Source organism: Thunnus thynnus, chromosome 5, assembly GCF_963924715.1.
Source record: "Thunnus thynnus chromosome 5, fThuThy2.1, whole genome shotgun sequence".
Lineage (NCBI taxonomy): Eukaryota > Metazoa > Chordata > Actinopteri > Scombriformes > Scombridae > Thunnus > Thunnus thynnus.
In genome coordinates, this window is record NC_089521.1 from 25,217,432 (window position 1) to 25,235,745 (window position 18,314).

Sequence of the window (18,314 nt, forward strand, 5' to 3'; positions counted from 1 at the left end):
TCAGATGGCGATCTATAGAGTTTGTGTTTGAGGTTGGTAACCATTGGCCTAGAGCAATTATCTTTGGGATTTCTGCTATATAGCAGTTAAAGAGCCCTGAAGAAGGTGGAATAGACATCCATCTTTGAAAACGGGTGACTAGTAATTTCTTAGATGCAAATGTGGTTTAATATAAGCTCATGCAATGGGTTTTAAGCCCTTTTAATAATCCAGTTGGAGTCAGACCTGAGATTAGAGCTGTTTCAAAGTTGGCACCCTGGAGCTGCCACACAACTGCCTTGTTAATACACCGTTAAAGACTGTTATTAAAAATGTGTGGAGCTATACCGTGCCTTCCACATTTTGATGTCAAGAGTTTATTTAATTAGGCTAACATATGGCTTTTGTCATGCTTTACACTCCCAGAGTAAATCCTCAAAAGACACATTAGGCCACTTGGTGTCATTTTTATCAACTCATTGTTTCCCTTTTTTCTCTTTTCAGTAAGAGCTGCTGAGTTTTTTTTTTTTTTTAATTGGTCAGGTGTGTTTTGTGATTAATAAACGGTCCCAATTTCCCAGAGCCCAATGTGACTTCTTCAGATAGCTTATTTTGTCTGACCAACAGTCCAAAACCTTGCAATATTCTTTTTACAATAACCTTTTTTGAAAAGGGAAAAGCTGCAAACGATCACATTTGAGAAGCTGGAACCAGTGAAATTTTGGCATTTTTGCATGATAAATGACTTTAAATGATTTAATCGATTAACTAAATTGTTGATTTATTTTTTGTTAGTCGACTAATCGGTTAATCAAGTAACAGTTTCAGCACTAATCCACATTAGCTCATGCTGTTGTACCTTTTAAGATGCCAAGTATAGCTGCAATCCTATTACCATTACCTTGTTCAAACATGCCTCAAAATGAGTGTGTGATGCAGATTTCCCCAGCTAGTCTTGTCAGTCTTGTTTCAGGAGTTTCTTTTGGCCTTTAAGGTTGCGTTTTCTTTTTCTTTTTACTACCCTCTTTATCCTTGTACTTTGAGTGATTGTTATCACACTGTTGCACCCGCAGAAACATCTAGAATATCTAGGACACAAACTTCAAATATTCTACAACCCACACATACTCTGATCCATTTAGCATTGTAGCTTTTCTTTTATTTTTTCAGCAGCACTCCACTTCATCAGCAACCTTGAACTGCAGGGTTTAACAGCTAGACAATACCTGACCTACCTCAATATTGATTCCCATGGTGTCGCTGGAGAGAACCATGTCGGATACTTTGTCATGTGGACAGAGTGTGGGGATGTGGTGGTGGCGAGATGTTGCTCACATTATTAATCAAACAAAAACATTCACATGTGAGGATTTTCAGATTTTTTTTGTTTGCTTGTTTGTTTAAGAATAATAAGTCAATTTACTATTTGGGGGGTTTTAACAATTGGTCTGACAAGCAATTTGAAGACCTGAGACTCTCTGAAATTGGAATTAGCATTTTTTGTAAGACTTGATAGGCTAAATGATTAATTTATCATTCTGAAAAATAATTAACAAATTCATCATTAATTAGAATAATAATTATTTGCAGCCCTAATGTGGATTAGAATCATAAGTTGCAAAAACTCATTATGAATTAGAAATTAATGTGTTCCTTGTTTTTTTTTTTTATTTTCTGAAGTAAAGACTCCAGCCTGTTAGTACGCTGTAGAGCAGCTTAGAGGGGTTCCGTGACTAGTCAGTGTATTTTGGACATCTTGACCCAAGAAAGGACATACACTGTCACTTATGATCTGCATCAAGTGACATAATATTAACTGGCAGCTAGATTTGGTTTTATTGAACTCTGTGATGTTGTGACCCCTAAGCGAGAAGCAGCAGCTGGTCCCAAGTGTGTGTTTTTGTTCATGTTTGTGATTTAAGGCTGTGTGACCTCAGGCTGTGCTCTCACTTGCGTTATGTTTGCTTTTTGTCACAAGCTAGCAACTCTTGATACCGCCACCTGACTCAAACTGCAAATGCATGTGTACGTGACATGTGCGCACTGGTGGATGAAAAGATTTGATAAATATCGATGTAAACAATTGAAAGTCTTTGTGTGTACAGGCTGCGGCGGGGAACATCATCAACATGTTGTGGCAGCTGATGGAGAACGGTTTGGAGGAGCTGAAGCTTTTACAGACAGTCCTGGTCCTGCTAACCACCAACACAGTTGTACACGATGAAGTACTTTCCAAGGTATAAAGCCAACACACTCCTTCGCACAAACTGCTTATTTATTAACTGTATTTCTTACTCCTTTTTATCTATACATACATAAATACATACTGTATACGTGGACTGAACGCCTTGCAGGTATCTCACTTCTCTTTCTCAGTGAGTCATCTTCTGTTTATTATTAAACTGTGGATATAAAGCTTTATTATACCTAGCAATTCAGATTTGTGGTAACCTTGCTTCTGTGTGTGCAGCATTATAACACAGTGCCAAATTATATGGACTATCAGACCCACTAAGAACATACAATTTTTGTTAAATGACAATGATAATTTGAAAATTAAAACTCAAGTCTCCCATTTATGTAGTTAGCAGATCAATCCTTGTAACCTTTAATGGCTGAGAAGACAGAATATGATTTTATTTTACCCCTCATGAAGATGAAGCAGTAGTAATTCATTCATTTAGGCTGAGTTAACACATATTTGGAGATGCAGCATAATACTTTTATATGTTGTCCCTGTCCAGGCCATTGTGCTGTGTTTCCGTCTTCACTTCACCAAGGACAACATCACCAACAACACAGCGGCCGCCACCGTCAGACAGGTTGTCACTGTGGTTTTTGAGAGGATGGTGGCTGAGGATGAGCGTTTCAAAGGTCAGATGGTGTTACCGCTATTTGAGGGGAATGGGATGTCAATATAGTGGTGGAAGATTTGTGAGACATATGGAATAGAAACAGAAATGTAGAAATGTGAACTATGCATTTGTGGAAGATTTACAGCAAATGTAACAGCATCAGTCCTCATTTAAGGGGGCATTGTGCACTGATAAGGAGGTGTCAGCACAGACTGTAGACTATAGAATAGTGTACAGGTTATGTATAAGATTCATGGGAAGTTAAGCTCAAAACTAGAGGAGCCATGAGAAATTGTATTTTATTTGCACAACTAACAACACACAAAAAAACCATAATGCATTAAAAGAGTAAAAAAAGGATTGTGCTGGTGAGATAACAAAACAAAAAAAGCTTATGAAGACATCTTTTCTCACCAAAAAGGGAAAAAAACTCAACATCTAAAATTGAAGTTTATGAAAGAAGAAAAAATATGACTATAGTTTGGCACAAAAATTCAGAAAAAGTAAATATCTTACTATTTAGAGTCCAACAGCATACATGGAAATGTGACATTACTTTCAATTACTTAAAGGTGCCCTGTTGAATTTTCTTGTAAATAAAGTTATATTTACATTTAGTATTATTCCCCAAAACACACTGTGTGCATCCTTGAGTTCTAACAAATGTGTTGAATGCATTTCCATTCATAAAATTTTGAAACCTGCAGTGTTTGTATCCATGTTTACTAGCTTGCAGTCTTCCTCCTCCCTGCCTTTGTCGGCAGATTGCTGTATTTCTGGGCAAATTACCGCCACCTGTAGATCAGTGAAACACTGTGAAACCATTTGCTGGAACGTGTATTGTGGTTGTGGCTAGATAGTAACCCTAGATTTGGGGAAACTCTCACGAGATTTGTCTGCGTTGTTCTTTCATTGTGAGTGTTGTTTGTCTTGATTGTGCAAAATAATTTAGTTTTATGACATGACAATGCTGTGGTTAAGGGCTGGTTAGATTTAGGCTCTTGGTTAGAGTTAAAGAAAGATCATGGTTGGGTTATAATGATTCGCTAATCTAGGGCTACCATCTAGACAGAACCATGTATTGCATCACCTTTGTGCACATGTGCAAAACAGAGATCCACTCATAAAAAAATTCTGCTAGTGGTCAAAAGCTTTTGATTATACTACTACTATACTATTCTACATAATAGTAGAACTACATACCAACTTTGTCTTCAGTAAGTAAACAACACATTGTTGCCAGTTAGACTGCCAATAGTTGTTTTCCCTTTCTCTGTAAGAAAAATAACACATGTTCACAACCTGGGTTATATTTCCTTTGTTTCAGTTATCATTGCTATCAGTTCTAACATTTTCCTCATCAACTTAATTGCCGGAGACAAGAGCTTGAATAGAGTGCAGTTAGGAAATGAACACCAGTAAATTATCAATCATTCTATTATGTATAATTCACATCCCTACTCTAAACTTATCCTTATGATTAAGACTTACTAAAATGTAAAAGTGCTTTTTTTTGTATTTGACCCCCAGGCATTGTGGAGCAGCCTCCTCCTGTCCAGGGAAATACCAATCGACGATCAGTTAGTACTCTGAGGCCCAGTGCAAAAGATGCCTACATGCTGTTCCAGGTACGTCCACCAGGGGTCAGCAGCCCTCCTCACAGCTTTATGCCCTCTTCCCATCTGCTCTGGGTAAAACCCTTTAGACCAAGTAGCTTTTTAGACATTCCTCATGAGCTCATGTCATCATCGGTGGATAGGGTAAGACTTCACACCGAAGAGTTTCAGTCTGTCAGACCAGAGACAAGAAATCAGAATAGTCCCTACAGCTGTGAATTAATCATATTACTGATCTCACAACACTGACTTTTGATGTTGAAAATAAGATAGTAATTGTTTTAATCTCAGCAATTAAGTAAACTTTGTCAGAAGAAGTGAGTTAGAGTCCCCTTTTATTCTTCAGCCACGTTGCACTTTTCCCTGATGATACTTGTCCACCCAGCAGAGGTCAGTGACGGCTCGGTTTCTGCAACTGTTATGTTTGTGGAACATTACACTCGGTTGTTGTGAATGCTGTTTTGTGTCCCCCCCTCCCCCTGCAGGATCTGTGCCAGCTAGTGAATGCTGATGCCCCCTACTGGCTGGTGGGCATGACAGAGATGACACGGACGTTTGGCCTGGAGCTGCTGGAGTCTGTCCTAAATGATTTTCCTGGGGTGTTCCTACAGGTACATACGACTAGAGAGAACGATCAGGAGCAGAAAGACACAAAATGTGACCTCAGAAAGGCATACCTAACGCTTAACTATTGGCTTACTTTGTGTTTTGTCAGGTGTTTCTGTTATTTTTGTCCAGCTGCTATACCTTTTATATTATCTTAACATCAGACACGATACAACTCTACACTCAACTATATTCTTTAACAGTAATGTGTCTTTGTATTACTACAGTTTATCTGATCTCCACCGCCCCACTCGCTCTCTTGTTTCCTATCCAGCACCAGGAGTTCAGTTTCCTGCTGAAGGAACGGGTGTGTCCCCTCGTCATCAAGCTTTTCTCCCCCAACATTAAGTTCCGGCAGGGCAGCAGCAGCGCCGCCTCGCCAGCACCTGTGGAGAAACCTTACTTTCCCATCTGCATGAGGCTGCTGCGCGTGGTCTCAGTCCTCATCAAGCATTTCTACAGCTTACTGGTAGGGGGCCAATCTGCAGCGATGGTCGGCTGGCCAAAACTGTTGCCTGATGGATGCTTTACAAGTTAGGGATTTTCTCAAGCACAAAGCTGATGCACTTGATTGATCTGGTCTGATTAGCATTGGATTAGTGTAGTAGTAGTTTTGTCTTAGTTCTGCTCGAAGCACTTTAATGAGCTTAGTCGCATATGAGTAATCTCGCATTGCAGCTGTTTTTATTTAGTGATATTCTCTCAATCTGTGAGATGGAAATTTGTCTTTTTTTTTACACTTCTCTGTCAAAAAGCTTGTTGAGCCACAGAAAAGCTTCATTAAAACTTGAAGGGACTCTGTTTAGCAAGCCAAACTTCTGTCCTTCTGTCCCCTGTCCGATATATGTGTGTGTTTGTTTCGCAGGTGACCGAGTGTGAGATCTTCTTGTCTCTGCTGGTGAAGTTTCTGGATGGGGAGAAGCCACAATGGCTGAGAGCAGTGGCTGTGGAATCAGTCCATAGGCTATGTGTGCAGCCACATTTACTACGGTAAAGATATGTTCTGTCTTAATACAATACCTAACAGGCCCGAACCCACAGTCCTTGTCATTTAAGATCTATAAACCAACACACAATTTTAGTTAACGAGCCTCAACATTTTAATCTTATTAGTCTAATCACACAGTTTTTCTTATTTCTTGTTTGTTTTTTTATCTCAAGTATTAACTCATGTTCTACAGCAGCTTTGAATTTTAAAAAAAATGTATCTGTAATTAGTGATGTATGTACAGTACCTCTACAATACAGATACAACAACAGAGGTTGTACAAAAAAAACCCCCAACAAAACATACTAATAAAACAACAGTCAACATAAACAAACACTTAACACTTAATTAACACTTGCACTTTGTCTGCTGTTAACACTGTAAAATGGTCTGAATGGTGTTAATGATTTTCAGCCCTGCAGGCAGCACAGCTCAAGGTTGATCAGTCATTCGCTCAATCTGTTCTAATCTCTCAGCCCACAACTTTGGTCCAGTTAGTTAAATATCGCAGCAGTTATTGGAAAAATGAACATGAAATTTGGTACAGATATTCATGATCCCAGAAGAGGATGATATTAGAATATTAACAAACATGTACAAGTATTTAGTCTGAACCAAGCAGAGTTTTTTTTAAATATACTCTGTCAGGACTTAGTTTCTGACCTCATATGAAAAAAACGATGTGTTCTTTTCCTTTTTCAGTTCGTTCTGCCAGTCATATGACATGAAGCAGCACTCCACTAAGGTATTCAGAGACATTGTCAACGCCCTGGGCTCCTTCATCCAGTCCCTATTCATCGTCCCCAACGCGGGCAACACTGCTGCCATCAGCGCACCAGCTGGTCAGTTCACTGATCTCAAGACTTATCATATCTTCATATTTGAGCTGTAAGAGAATGTAATACAGTGATGACTTTAAGACATTACAAAGTCCCAAACATTCAGGATTCCTGAAGCCATGGGAGAGCCACTGATTTGTTTTGTTTAATACAAAGTTCTGAAGATGCAACCGAAATTAAGATGAAGATCAGAAATTTGTTAAGATGACTTGAAATCACACACTTGATGCACAGATACAAGTAGTTGGTTGCAAACATGTGTTTTCTTTACATATTTTTTTAAACTTTGTGATTATTTGTGATTATTGCACTTCCTCTTTCTGACTCATTCAATCCACTCTGCCCCCACCTCACTTCTCTCTTGACTTCCTGTCTAGGCGGTTCAGGCTCAGTAGCCCAGGGTGTAGCACAGGGCGGCCCAGGGACAGGAGGGGTCAGCGGCAACCTGACCATGCAGGCTGCGTTTGAATACCGTGGCACCTGGATCCCTCTTATGACTGTTAGTGTCCAAGGCAGCGCCAAGGCTACGTAGTAAGTACTGGTTTCTTTCATGTGTATACAAATATTTCATCTCTGTAACACATATGTTCACAGAAAGAACAGGTGAACACGTGAAGTTGTGGGAACTCTATACTGCATAGATATAAGCTTGTAGAATCACTATTCAGTTAGCTGTATCCTGCAAGTAGTGATAAACAATTTTGCTTTAAACCACAGGGGATGGTAATAAAGCCTAGATCAAAGGCTTAACCCTCCTTGAGGAGTGAAAATGCTGTTGTCATTAGTCTTTGGTATTCCACAGGAAACCAAGGTTTAAAATACAGGGAATTACATTAGCCAGAGGCCTTCCTGTAACAAAGAGAGGTGTTGTCTAAATTGCCCTCTCTGACAGTAATGGAATCTATTTGCTGTAATTAGGATTCTTGCTGGTAGTTCTGGAGGATGCATGGGGCAGACTTGCCCCAGTATGAAGGAGAGTTGGGCAAACATGAAGTGTAGATCATAACAACAGCTGCTTTTTTTCTATAAAATCAATAGAATCCTGGTAAAAGCTGTGGTCTTGTAATGACTTCACTCATTAAATCAAGGCAGGAAGAGTTAGACAACAGAGAAAGGTAAAAGAAAGATTTTTACACCTTGGCAGAATTGAAATAAATTATATGGTATTGGTGATGTAGTCCGGATAACCAGTTATTGGTGTAGAGGAAGACAGCGTTCGGGTGTCAAGATGAGAGTGACAGTGACAAAACACCTGCAATATATACAGAAACACTCGACGAACATCCGCATATTCAATTCAACATATTTTGCTCTGTCCCCGTATTTGATCCTCCAGCTTAGAAATGCTGGACAAAGTAGAGCCCCCGTCCATCCCGGAGGGCTACGCCATGTCGGTGGCCTTCAGCGCCCTGTTGGACCTGGTCAGAGGCATTACCACCATGATTGAGAGAGAACTTTCCACGGAGGAAGAGGCGGCTGCTGAGTTCAGGGAGGCTCACCCTGACCAGGAGTGGCAGCCACAACCTGGTGAGAATGAACGGGGGGGTGTAGGTGGAAGAGTGTGTGAAGGTGGAAGATAAACAGGTTCTGATAGTAGAGTCAAATGTTCAGAGGCATATTTAAAATGTGTAAATCTTTAAGAGGGAACTGTACATACTGTGTTTGGTTTATGACTCCTGGTAGCTGCTATCGTGTCTGTTGTGTTTACCTTTTCAAATAACATATCCAAAATAGAGGCACGTTTTGTTTCTCCGCCCAAGCGATGCTGTCTAAAACGAGGTGGAAGAAATCTTGAATAAACTCATTAACGCTTTTCGTCTCTGTCTCAGGAGCCCATCTGGTGTGGGAGGAAATGGTGAGCGCCTGCTGGTGTGGTCTGCTGGCCGCCCTGTCTCTGCTGCTTGACGCCAGGTAAATAGCCTGTCTGATATTTCGAGAAAATCTGTCCTATAATCAGCAGTCATGTTAGATGCACACATGATTTGGAATCCAAGCAGGCAATTGATGTCAAAAGATGTCATCTCTGTCTTTCATTTCACTGTTGAAAACATTTAAAATGTTTTAAGTTAATTTCCTCTTAGTGTGTTTGATGACATGGTCTATAAGATGATGACAATCTTTCTCTAATAACAAATGAAAACTAGAGGAATCTGACAGCATTGGTGTAGATGTCTCAAAGTAATCAGTAACACAGTATATGCTGACATGACTAGGACTGCAACTAAGGATTATTTTCATTATCGATTAACCGACAGATTATTTTCTCGATTTCTTACATTTGTAAAATGTAAAAATAGTAAAAAACGTCTGTTACAATTTCCAAAAGTCCAATGTGACGTCTTCAAGTAGCTTGTTTTTTTTCCAACAAACAGCCCAAAACCCCAAAAACTGCAAAAGGATACTGTTAGATGTACTGGATAATAGACCATCACACTTTTTTGCTTTCCTGTGTGATTTCAGCACTGATGAGACAGCCACAGAGAACATCCTGAAGGCAGAGTTGACCATGGCCTCATTGTGTGGTCGTCTAAGTCTGGTGACGCCACGTGACGCCTTCATCACAGCCATCTGCAAGGCCTCTCTGCCGCCCCACTATGCCCTGACTGTTCTCAGCTGCAATGCTGCCAACCTCTCCAGCAAAGGTAGGGCTCTGCAGCTGATGGCGACACTTAAGTCAAGTCAGTTTTATTTGTATAACCCAATATCACAATCACATATTTGCCTCAGGGGGCTTTTACTGTCTGTACAGCAATGCGACATCCCTCGTCCTTAGACCCTTGGTTCAAATATGGAATAACTCCCGAAAAAAAACCCTTTAACTCGGAAAAAAACAGAAGAAACTTCAGGAAGAGCAACTATGGAGGGATCCCTCTCCAAGGACAGACATGCAACAGATGTTGTGTGTACAGAACAGAATGCAAATTACAGAATACAGTATTGAACAGGATAACAAAATTATAATGGATTTATAATATGAAGAATGTCATAAAGAGGACGCCGAACAGCTTCCAGGTTCCACCAGAACAGAATAGGACCTGAGCCACGTGACCTCCATCACCATGGAGACCTGGCAGAAGGACAGACTACACAAGCACACAGGGGAGACTCACATCACAGCGTTCACATACACGGGAGAAGAGACAAGAAAAAGACATTATTCACAGAGGAGAGAGAGAGAGAGAAGGATAAAGGCATCATTCAGAGAGAGAGAGAGAGAGAGACATGAGGTGAGGCAGAACTCCTGCAGGATGGAGAACCAGATCCACAACCTTTGGAAATGGCACCAGCAGCCAGGGAAGCAGAACGCTTCCAGGACGGATGCCGGTCCAGAAGGAGATGCCTGAGAGACAAGAGAGGACAGGAGGAGAAAATAGGGAGAGAGAGGGAGAGAAGAGAGAGAGGGGCCCACAGCTCGGACACTCATGTGCTTGTGGAAGAAACAAAAAGAAGGTTAGAGAGATGCAACGGTTATCAGAACAGTTGCAACAATCGATAATCTCGTCGGCAGGACAGCGCTTAGTACATTCAATGAGACAGAAACCGACCTGCTGTGCAGCACAAGGACATGAAGTACTTAATTAAAGGCAACTAATTGAACTTAAGATGGCATAGAAAACACAGTGCATGCAGACCCTCAGGTGTGCTGATATAACTGTACCGCACGCAGCCGAACGTCTCCTCCTCCACAACCCCAAGGAACGCCTCTGGTCATGTGTATTTATGTTAAATTAATGAGCGCTTCTCATCTCCCTTATGGTTAGACGCGCACGTTGCTAAAGTGAGCTTAACATGTAAACTGTTGGCACTCTGCCTGTCCCTAACGTCATACTCTTATTGCATTAATCCATAACTTTTCACTGTGGCTTCTAATTAGGAACACCAAGGAGACTGTGTCTGGGGAACGTAGACATACACACACACAGCTGCTCTCAAACCAACCTCTCAGACATTCACTATTTGCATATTGGCTTGTAGAGATAAAGCCAGCAAATTGGGTCTCAACTCGCGATGGATGTTTGCCTCGGAGTTAATTAAGAAAGCTTTTCTTGCATGTCGTAAGCTTGTTATAAAACCTATTTGTGTGTATTACTGACTGTCATCAAAAGACTAAATCCTGCATATATGTGGGTGTGTGTTTGCACATGTGTGTGTTCTCTCTACAGCCTACTCGATCCAGGGCCAGAGCGTGCAGATTATCAGTCCCTCGAGTGAATCTCATCAGCAGGTGGTGGCTGTGGGGCAGCCACTCACTGCCCAGCCCCAGGGCACTGTGGTGGTAAGGACACATACACACACACACACACACACACACAATTATGAAGAGGCTGTGGTTACGCTTGACATTTAATAATTTGATTAATTTAGCATTTTTCCAAAAATAAAATCTTACAAGCTTGCTGCAATCAAGACAAATTGACAACAGTAATTTTCAAAAAGGAGACCGCAGCTTCAAAAAGAACCTAACATTACTTTGAACCCTAAAGAAAAAACAAAGTCTGTCTTTCCTGACATTGCTGAAGTTTCTCTGAGCAGTTACAACACATAGACACACAGGTAACATAAAATGCAAACCAATTTGTTGACTGTCACCCGTGTAATTAATATCCATAATCTGCACAACCCCACTTTATAATAACGCTCACATAATAACAGGTACATTCTCTCTCAAGGGACCGTTCAGGTTACTGTTATAAATAGTGAATAAATAAATAAATAGTGACGGGTCAAACAAGCTTGTGCATTTAATTTCCTTTGGGGGCAATATCATTTATAAGTACATGGGCAGTGACCTAGACCCTAACCTGGAATTTTTTTCTCTTGAAGATTTGCTCTTAGCTCTTACACTATGTATTCCCCCACATTTTTAATGCATAATTTTACAGGTGATAGAGGAATGTAATGGACTGTATTTAATACTAATGACTTACAATATCAGTATGGTGAAAATTTGAGCTTTTTTCTGCATTTGTGATTTGCTCTGAAATGCCTGATGATGTGCAGTAAAAATGTACTAAAGTATATCTGTCTCTCTCTCTGTCAGCTGACTGCCAAGAACATCCAGTGTATGCGAACTCTGTTGAACCTAGCCCACTGCCACGGGGCCGTGCTGGGCACTTCCTGGCAGCTGGTGCTCGCTACGCTGCAGGTATAACTACCACATGGTAGTACACATGTACACAAAAATGTATACACGCTCATTTATCTGATAAGGCAGAACATAATGGGCAGTCTGTATTCTTACTCACACAAATGTTGATGTGCAGTATGTACATGTTCCTCTTCCAATAAGGCAAAATGACATTTATACCTTTATACTTTGGGTGAATAATTTGCATTATCTACCAGTATGTCAGGGTACATTTCATAAGCTTGTTAGATGATGTAGTCTCCTTTTGAACCACCCTTCAGCTTCTCTCTTTTCTCTCCCAGCACTTAGTGTGGATCCTGGGGCTGAAGCCGGGGGTGGGCGGTGCCCTGAAGCCTGGTCGAGCTGTGGAGGGACCCAGCACGGTGAGTTTTTGAGAAACTATTTGTCGAGCACGCGTTTTACTGTATGTATCTCGCCTCAGATGAGCTAACTGGATGTGGTTTTGTCTTAAACCCAAACAGGTGCTGACCACAGCTGTGATGACAGACTTACCCGTCATCTCCAACATCCTGTCCAGACTATTCGAGAGCTCCCAGTAAGGACCATTCTTTCATCTGTGAACACTCTCAGTATACAAACTCCAGTTACTGATCACTATGCTCTCGGATGCCCCAGTAGATTTCCTTTTAAGAAATGTAGCTCTTATAAAGTTCTTAGATTAATTTCCCTTTAAAAGTCTACACTCTTAGTATTTGAAACTACTTATGCACAGTATGCAGCTCTCATTTGTGTGTATTATTGTGTGATCTAGGTACCTGGATGATGTTTCCCTTCATCACCTGATCAACGCTCTGTGTTCTCTCTCCCTGGAAGCCATGGAAATGGCTTATGGAAACAACAAGGTATGCTTTCTGTATTGTCATCACCGGGTAAGACTCGATTCATGTTTATGTTTTTTTGAATTTCATAATTTGGCTTGGGATCAAATGCGAGTAATTGAAGAAATCGGATGTTCTGTTGCTTATCATCTCTTCTAGACGACATTATTTGTACAGCAGTTTTAAAGCCAACATCAAGAATTTCACTTTCATAAATGGAATCTACTGGTTCCTTCAACTACATCGCTGTACATGACTAGCATCTTATGCAGCATTAGCTAATGTTTGTACACTTGGACTTACACCGAGCCTATACAAACACATTTGATCAACAAGGTCAGGGTACAAGGTATCCACTATGCATCTAAAGTTTCTATTTTCTTGACTTGGTTTCAGGAGCCGTCTCTGTTTGCGGTGGCCAAGCTGCTGGAGACCGGCCTCGTCAACATGGATCGTATAGAGATCCTGTGGAGACCCCTGACCGGCCACTTATTAGAGGTAACATTTACTTAGAGCTACAGTCCACAACATGCAGATAAAGAGCTCTGCTCTTGAACACCGTTATTGTCATCACACTTAATTCAAACTTTATGAAAGATAAAAGATACAGTGGTAAATGTGGTAAAAAATTTTCTCAACCAAGGTCGTACAGTAATATCCTTGCACTCACTTTAAAAGGACAATTTATTTCAGTTGTTACACTTTGATCAGACTTCATTTCACCTAGTGTAATAAGTGTACTAGGAATTTGAACTGTTAAATAGGTGCTAGAGATACATATTCATTTAAATTTGGCACCGTCAGCTCTTTTCATAACGGTAATTGTCACTTTTTCCAATGATGATGATATCATTGGAGACACATTGAAAATTTGGAATCGAACTCAAAGTAATGAAAGTTCAAAGTAAAGTCAAAATAACGGCCCCCTCGCCAGACCCTGGTACCCTGTACCAAGGCTCTAAAAATGAAGCACAGAAGCCTTTAAAGTAAAACTGGAAATAGCTACTGTACAAGCAGCAACACAGAGAGACTGGGCTCCAGTCTAGCAGGTTAGTCATATAGGAGAAAAGTCAGTATAACAGTGTTGCCAGATTTAAAAAAATGTTCAATACAGTTGTAGGGTATGAAAGAGTTTTCTTTTTCTTCTTTTTATTCCTGTACTATGGTGATACTTTTCATAGCTGTAGCGTTTATGAGCTTTTTCAACATTTTTGAATGTTGCTTTTACCATCATAGTCGGTAGAATTGCTCCCGTATTTGAGTATGTATTATTCGGGATGTGAGTTTTTTTTGTCTGCGGCAAAGCAATTTTATGAAAGAAAGATCATATTCAGTTGAAATGATATTTTTTCTAATGATACAATATGAGCACAAAATATTTGAAAACAATCTTTTTTCAAATGTTTGATAGGCTGCTTTTTTGGAATAAGGAGATGACTGTACATATACCAGTTACTAGCAGATATGGAGTTAATACACTATGGTCTCTGTTGTTGTTGGCAGTAATTCCCTCATATCTGTAAGAGGATTCTCTTTTTATATGTGTATAAACGTGTGTGTGTTTGGAGGTTTTCTTCACATTTTCTTTCTCTATCTCCCCTCTCTTTTGCACTCCTGTCTGTTTTGCAGAAGGTAAGCTCAGATTCCCTCCTCCAATAATCGTTGGCTTTCCCCAATCTCTGTCTCCCCCCCCCCTCCCAGTCTGTTCTCTCTCTCTCCCTCTCAGTCTGGCATCAACATGTTGGAGTTGAGAGGTCGCTGTGTCAAAATGTGTCCACCGTGCGTTTTCACCGCTACCAATGTTTGATCTGACATTCTTCTGCGTAATGTGCAACGTGAAACTTCTGATTTGATACAGAAGCAGAATCTAAAGCTTCGTCTGCGAAGTGTACTTTATGCTGCCTATCCTACATTTCAGGCTACTTCAAATTCATATTCAGTGCTTTTATATTATAATTATTTACAAATAAGTTATATTATGATAAAGATTAAAATGTGAGATGTAAATCATCATGCAGAGCTTTGGAAGCCAAATTATTCTATAGATACACATGGAACATCTGGATTCAGAGGCAGCACAGCTAGCAGTATGTCTTTTATGCTGTGCAGATAAAATTCTGCTCAATAAACCTTCACTACAGACCAGAAATGATTGATTCGGATCACAGATGAGCTAAAAATACTTGATTTTTTTTACCGGGATCCGACAAGCCGAAGATCTTTCACTCCGCTGAGCCCGGCGTCTCCATGTGTATCTATACTAGCTTTCGTGATTATACTGTCACAGCATATCCTGTTATCATAGGGGGATCCCAGTCTCTGTTACACACTGTCTGTGGTTTATTTCACCCACTTGTTTCACATACACCCACTGTGAGCACTGCTGGGAAAACACTGTTCTGAGCAGCCTCTGCATCTGATCCAACGTCGCAACGAAATGACACAGGAAGAAAGAAAGTTCCTATTGTCTGATGTCTCTCTACGCATATGTGTGTGCATGCATGTGTCTGCAATTGTGTGTGTGTATATGTGATGTGTACTACAGGTTTGCCAGCACCCGAACTCCAGGATGAGAGAGTGGGGGGCCGAGGCGTTGACGGCGCTCATCAAAGCCGGCCTGGCTTACAAACACGACCCTCCCCTGGCCCAAAATCAGGTAGCAGATAAATAAAGTTTATTGAATTGAAAGACAAAAGTCTGCTTTAGGAAAATTGCATGTATTAAATGATCTGGAGCATGCCACTGCTTTGCTCCTGAACTATTACATGAACATTTTAGGGACACAGGATTATTCGATAGGCTTGGCTTCTCGAGGTTTCACTCATTAATATCGGTTGTTTGTAAAGCTGATAGAAATCTCCTCCACCGTTGCAGTGTCAGTCATGATAGATAAGAGTGTCTGCTAAAGGATAAAAAATGTGAGAAACAGAAATGTCACAGACACTTTCTCGTCACTCACACGGAGCCTGTGACCTTCACCTTGTTCAGACAGATAAAGGGGGAAAATGCACAGAGCTTATCTAAAAGAGGGCAGAAGAACTGTGTGGAGGTTAATAGAACTGCATAGAGCCATAAACATGATGGCTGTCCTGTAGAAATGCACAATACAGTGACTTCAAGGCCTTCTTGTTGTGTGGGCAAGATTTTAGAGTAGGAAAAAAAAAAAATGTTGCAGATGGAGCCAGAGTGTGCAACACTGTTTTCCTACTCTCATGTCTACTTCCAGTGATCAGCACCCTCACTACAACCCTTAGTGTGCATTTACTTTTCTGTTAAATGTGTGGGCAAGACTTTGCCACTGCATGTTAGTGTGTTCAAATAGTGGAATGGTCCATGTAACATCCAAATCAACAGGAAAAAATGCACTGCAGAAATTTAATGTAGGGTCAATGCTTATAACACACTCAAAGTACTTTAAAATAGCAGTGAAATTGGGGATTAAACTAAATGCTTTAAATGTTATGAACATTTTTAGAAATTAAATGTTTATTTCCTACCACGCACCCAATGAAATTGTGCATATAATGCATAGTTAAATGAAATTTCCCAGAAAATAAAGACTAATGTAATGGCTACCATACATTAGAGGGCATTTAGTCTGTTACACACTCAGACATTCATTATGTGTTTCCACTCATTTATTCAGGTTTTTACCTTAATTTGTCACTCATGCTACTCAGAGAACTGGAGTTTTGCAAGTAACCTTTAGAATCAACTCCAAGGGGCATAAATCATCTGTATTAGCAACACTTAGTTACTTAAAGTCAAATCCTGTTTGCACCTGTCAATCTATGTCTTCCCCTCATGATCAAACTGGATCATGAGAGGAATAAAAATGGCTCAACTGTCCCACGCTGAAATGTTCCTAAGATTAAGCTCTGCAGTCTGCCAGTTCGTCACCGTTTCCCTGTTTGTATCTCTAAGCGGCTACAGCTCCTGTTGCTAAACCCCCTGAAGGAGTTGTCCAACGTGCTGCACTCAGACATCCGACAGAAACAGCTGGAGAGTGTCTTGCAGATCCTACAGAGCCAGGGGGACAGCCTGGGCCCCGGCTGGCCCCTCGTCTTGGGTGTCATAGGAGCCATCCGCAATGATCAAGGGTGAGAGAACAAATGAGCAGGCAGCCTTCAGTTCTTGTCTAATGCTGAATTTTGTCGTAACTATGGTTACACTACAAGTACTCCAAGAAACTAAACTTTTGTCTTGTTCCCCTTCAGCGAGTCATTGATCCGAACAGCCTTCCAGTGCCTGCAGTTGGTGGTGACAGACTTCCTGCCCACCATGCCTTGCACGTGCCTCCAGATTGTAGTGGATGTAGCCGGCAGCTTCGGCCTGCAGAACCAGGAGCTCAACATCAGTCTCACCTCTATCGGCCTACTGGTGAGTTACAGACGCCTTCTGATGTATCTCAAAAGGTTGCGCTTAGACACACAGACAGGTTTCCTAAATCTAAAACTAAAGCTGCATAAAATGTACAGCAAAGACGCTCAGAATAACATTTAATCCACTAGTATACTTTGACTTCCACCAGTAGAATATTTTAATTTAGCTGGTCTAGGTGTAAATAGGTGTAACTATGAAGGTGAAGTAAGGCTATGCTAACAGAGAACATAAGTAATAGTTTTAATCAGCAGTATCTTAAATTAAAAATGACATGTTTGACAGGTTGGACACTTTTCTCTTTTTCCAGTACTTTTAAACATACTATGTTTAATATGATGAAACAATTATAATATCCAATAATTCCACATATTGCATTATGTTTGTATCTAATTTGACAGCACTTAACAGCCCCGCTGACATTTCATAGATGCTCTGTACAGTATTCAGGACACGCAAAACCTGATATTGATTTGTGGTCTGCAGGATTATTTCTCTTGGAGTGTGGCAGCTCCTGCGAGATTACTTTATGGTAATAGGATCGCAAAACCGCCAGAAGCATTTTACCAACCTTCCTCTCCCACTTTCTGCCCCCCACTCTCCCTACCCCACTTTTTTCCTTATTACCCACAGTGGAACATTTCGGATTACTTCTTCCAAAGGGGCGACGCCATCACACAGGAGTTGGAGAGGGAGGAGGAGGCTCTACTGAAGCAGGCTCAGGAGAAAGGAGAGACCCTGAATAGGCCCTTCCACCCCGCCCCTCCCTTCGATTGCCTGTGGTTGTGCCTGTACGCCAAGTTGGGCGAGCTGTGTGTAGATCCACGGCCTGCTGTGCGTAAAAGCGCCGGGCAGACATTGTTTTCCACCATCGCTGCCCATGGGACCCTGCTGCAACAGCCAACATGGCATATTGTGGTCTGGAAGGTAGCGTCCAAGAATAATTTGATTCAGTTTGATTGTACTGGATGAGTGTGCGGCTGTTATCGTTACAATCATCGATTATATAGAAAACTGTTAAGATACAGGAGAAATTTCTTGCACATACTTAAATTCAAGATATTTATTATTTTTTACAAATTTT

The 18,314-nt window shown here is 40.8% G+C and overlaps 1 protein-coding gene across 2 annotated transcripts in view; it reads left to right on the forward strand.

Annotated features, from left to right (window-relative positions):
- mon2 (MON2 homolog, regulator of endosome-to-Golgi trafficking) overlaps positions 1-18,314 on the forward strand; it is a 41,083-nt gene that overhangs the window by 12,693 nt on the left and 10,076 nt on the right. For both annotated transcript variants that reach the window (XM_067590356.1, XM_067590357.1), the window contains exons 4-24: positions 2,085-2,216; positions 2,724-2,853; positions 4,365-4,462; positions 4,936-5,061; positions 5,331-5,525; positions 5,922-6,046; positions 6,747-6,886; positions 7,261-7,414; positions 8,220-8,410; positions 8,713-8,794; positions 9,344-9,525; positions 11,047-11,159; positions 11,925-12,029; positions 12,314-12,394; positions 12,494-12,567; positions 12,784-12,874; positions 13,247-13,348; positions 15,396-15,506; positions 16,775-16,950; positions 17,068-17,230; positions 17,864-18,157. In XM_067590356.1, coding sequence (XP_067446457.1) covers positions 2,085-2,216; positions 2,724-2,853; positions 4,365-4,462; positions 4,936-5,061; positions 5,331-5,525; positions 5,922-6,046; positions 6,747-6,886; positions 7,261-7,414; positions 8,220-8,410; positions 8,713-8,794; positions 9,344-9,525; positions 11,047-11,159; positions 11,925-12,029; positions 12,314-12,394; positions 12,494-12,567; positions 12,784-12,874; positions 13,247-13,348; positions 15,396-15,506; positions 16,775-16,950; positions 17,068-17,230; positions 17,864-18,157 — 2,865 coding nt within the window. The remainder of the gene's footprint in view (positions 1-2,084; positions 2,217-2,723; positions 2,854-4,364; positions 4,463-4,935; positions 5,062-5,330; positions 5,526-5,921; positions 6,047-6,746; positions 6,887-7,260; positions 7,415-8,219; positions 8,411-8,712; positions 8,795-9,343; positions 9,526-11,046; positions 11,160-11,924; positions 12,030-12,313; positions 12,395-12,493; positions 12,568-12,783; positions 12,875-13,246; positions 13,349-15,395; positions 15,507-16,774; positions 16,951-17,067; positions 17,231-17,863; positions 18,158-18,314) is intronic.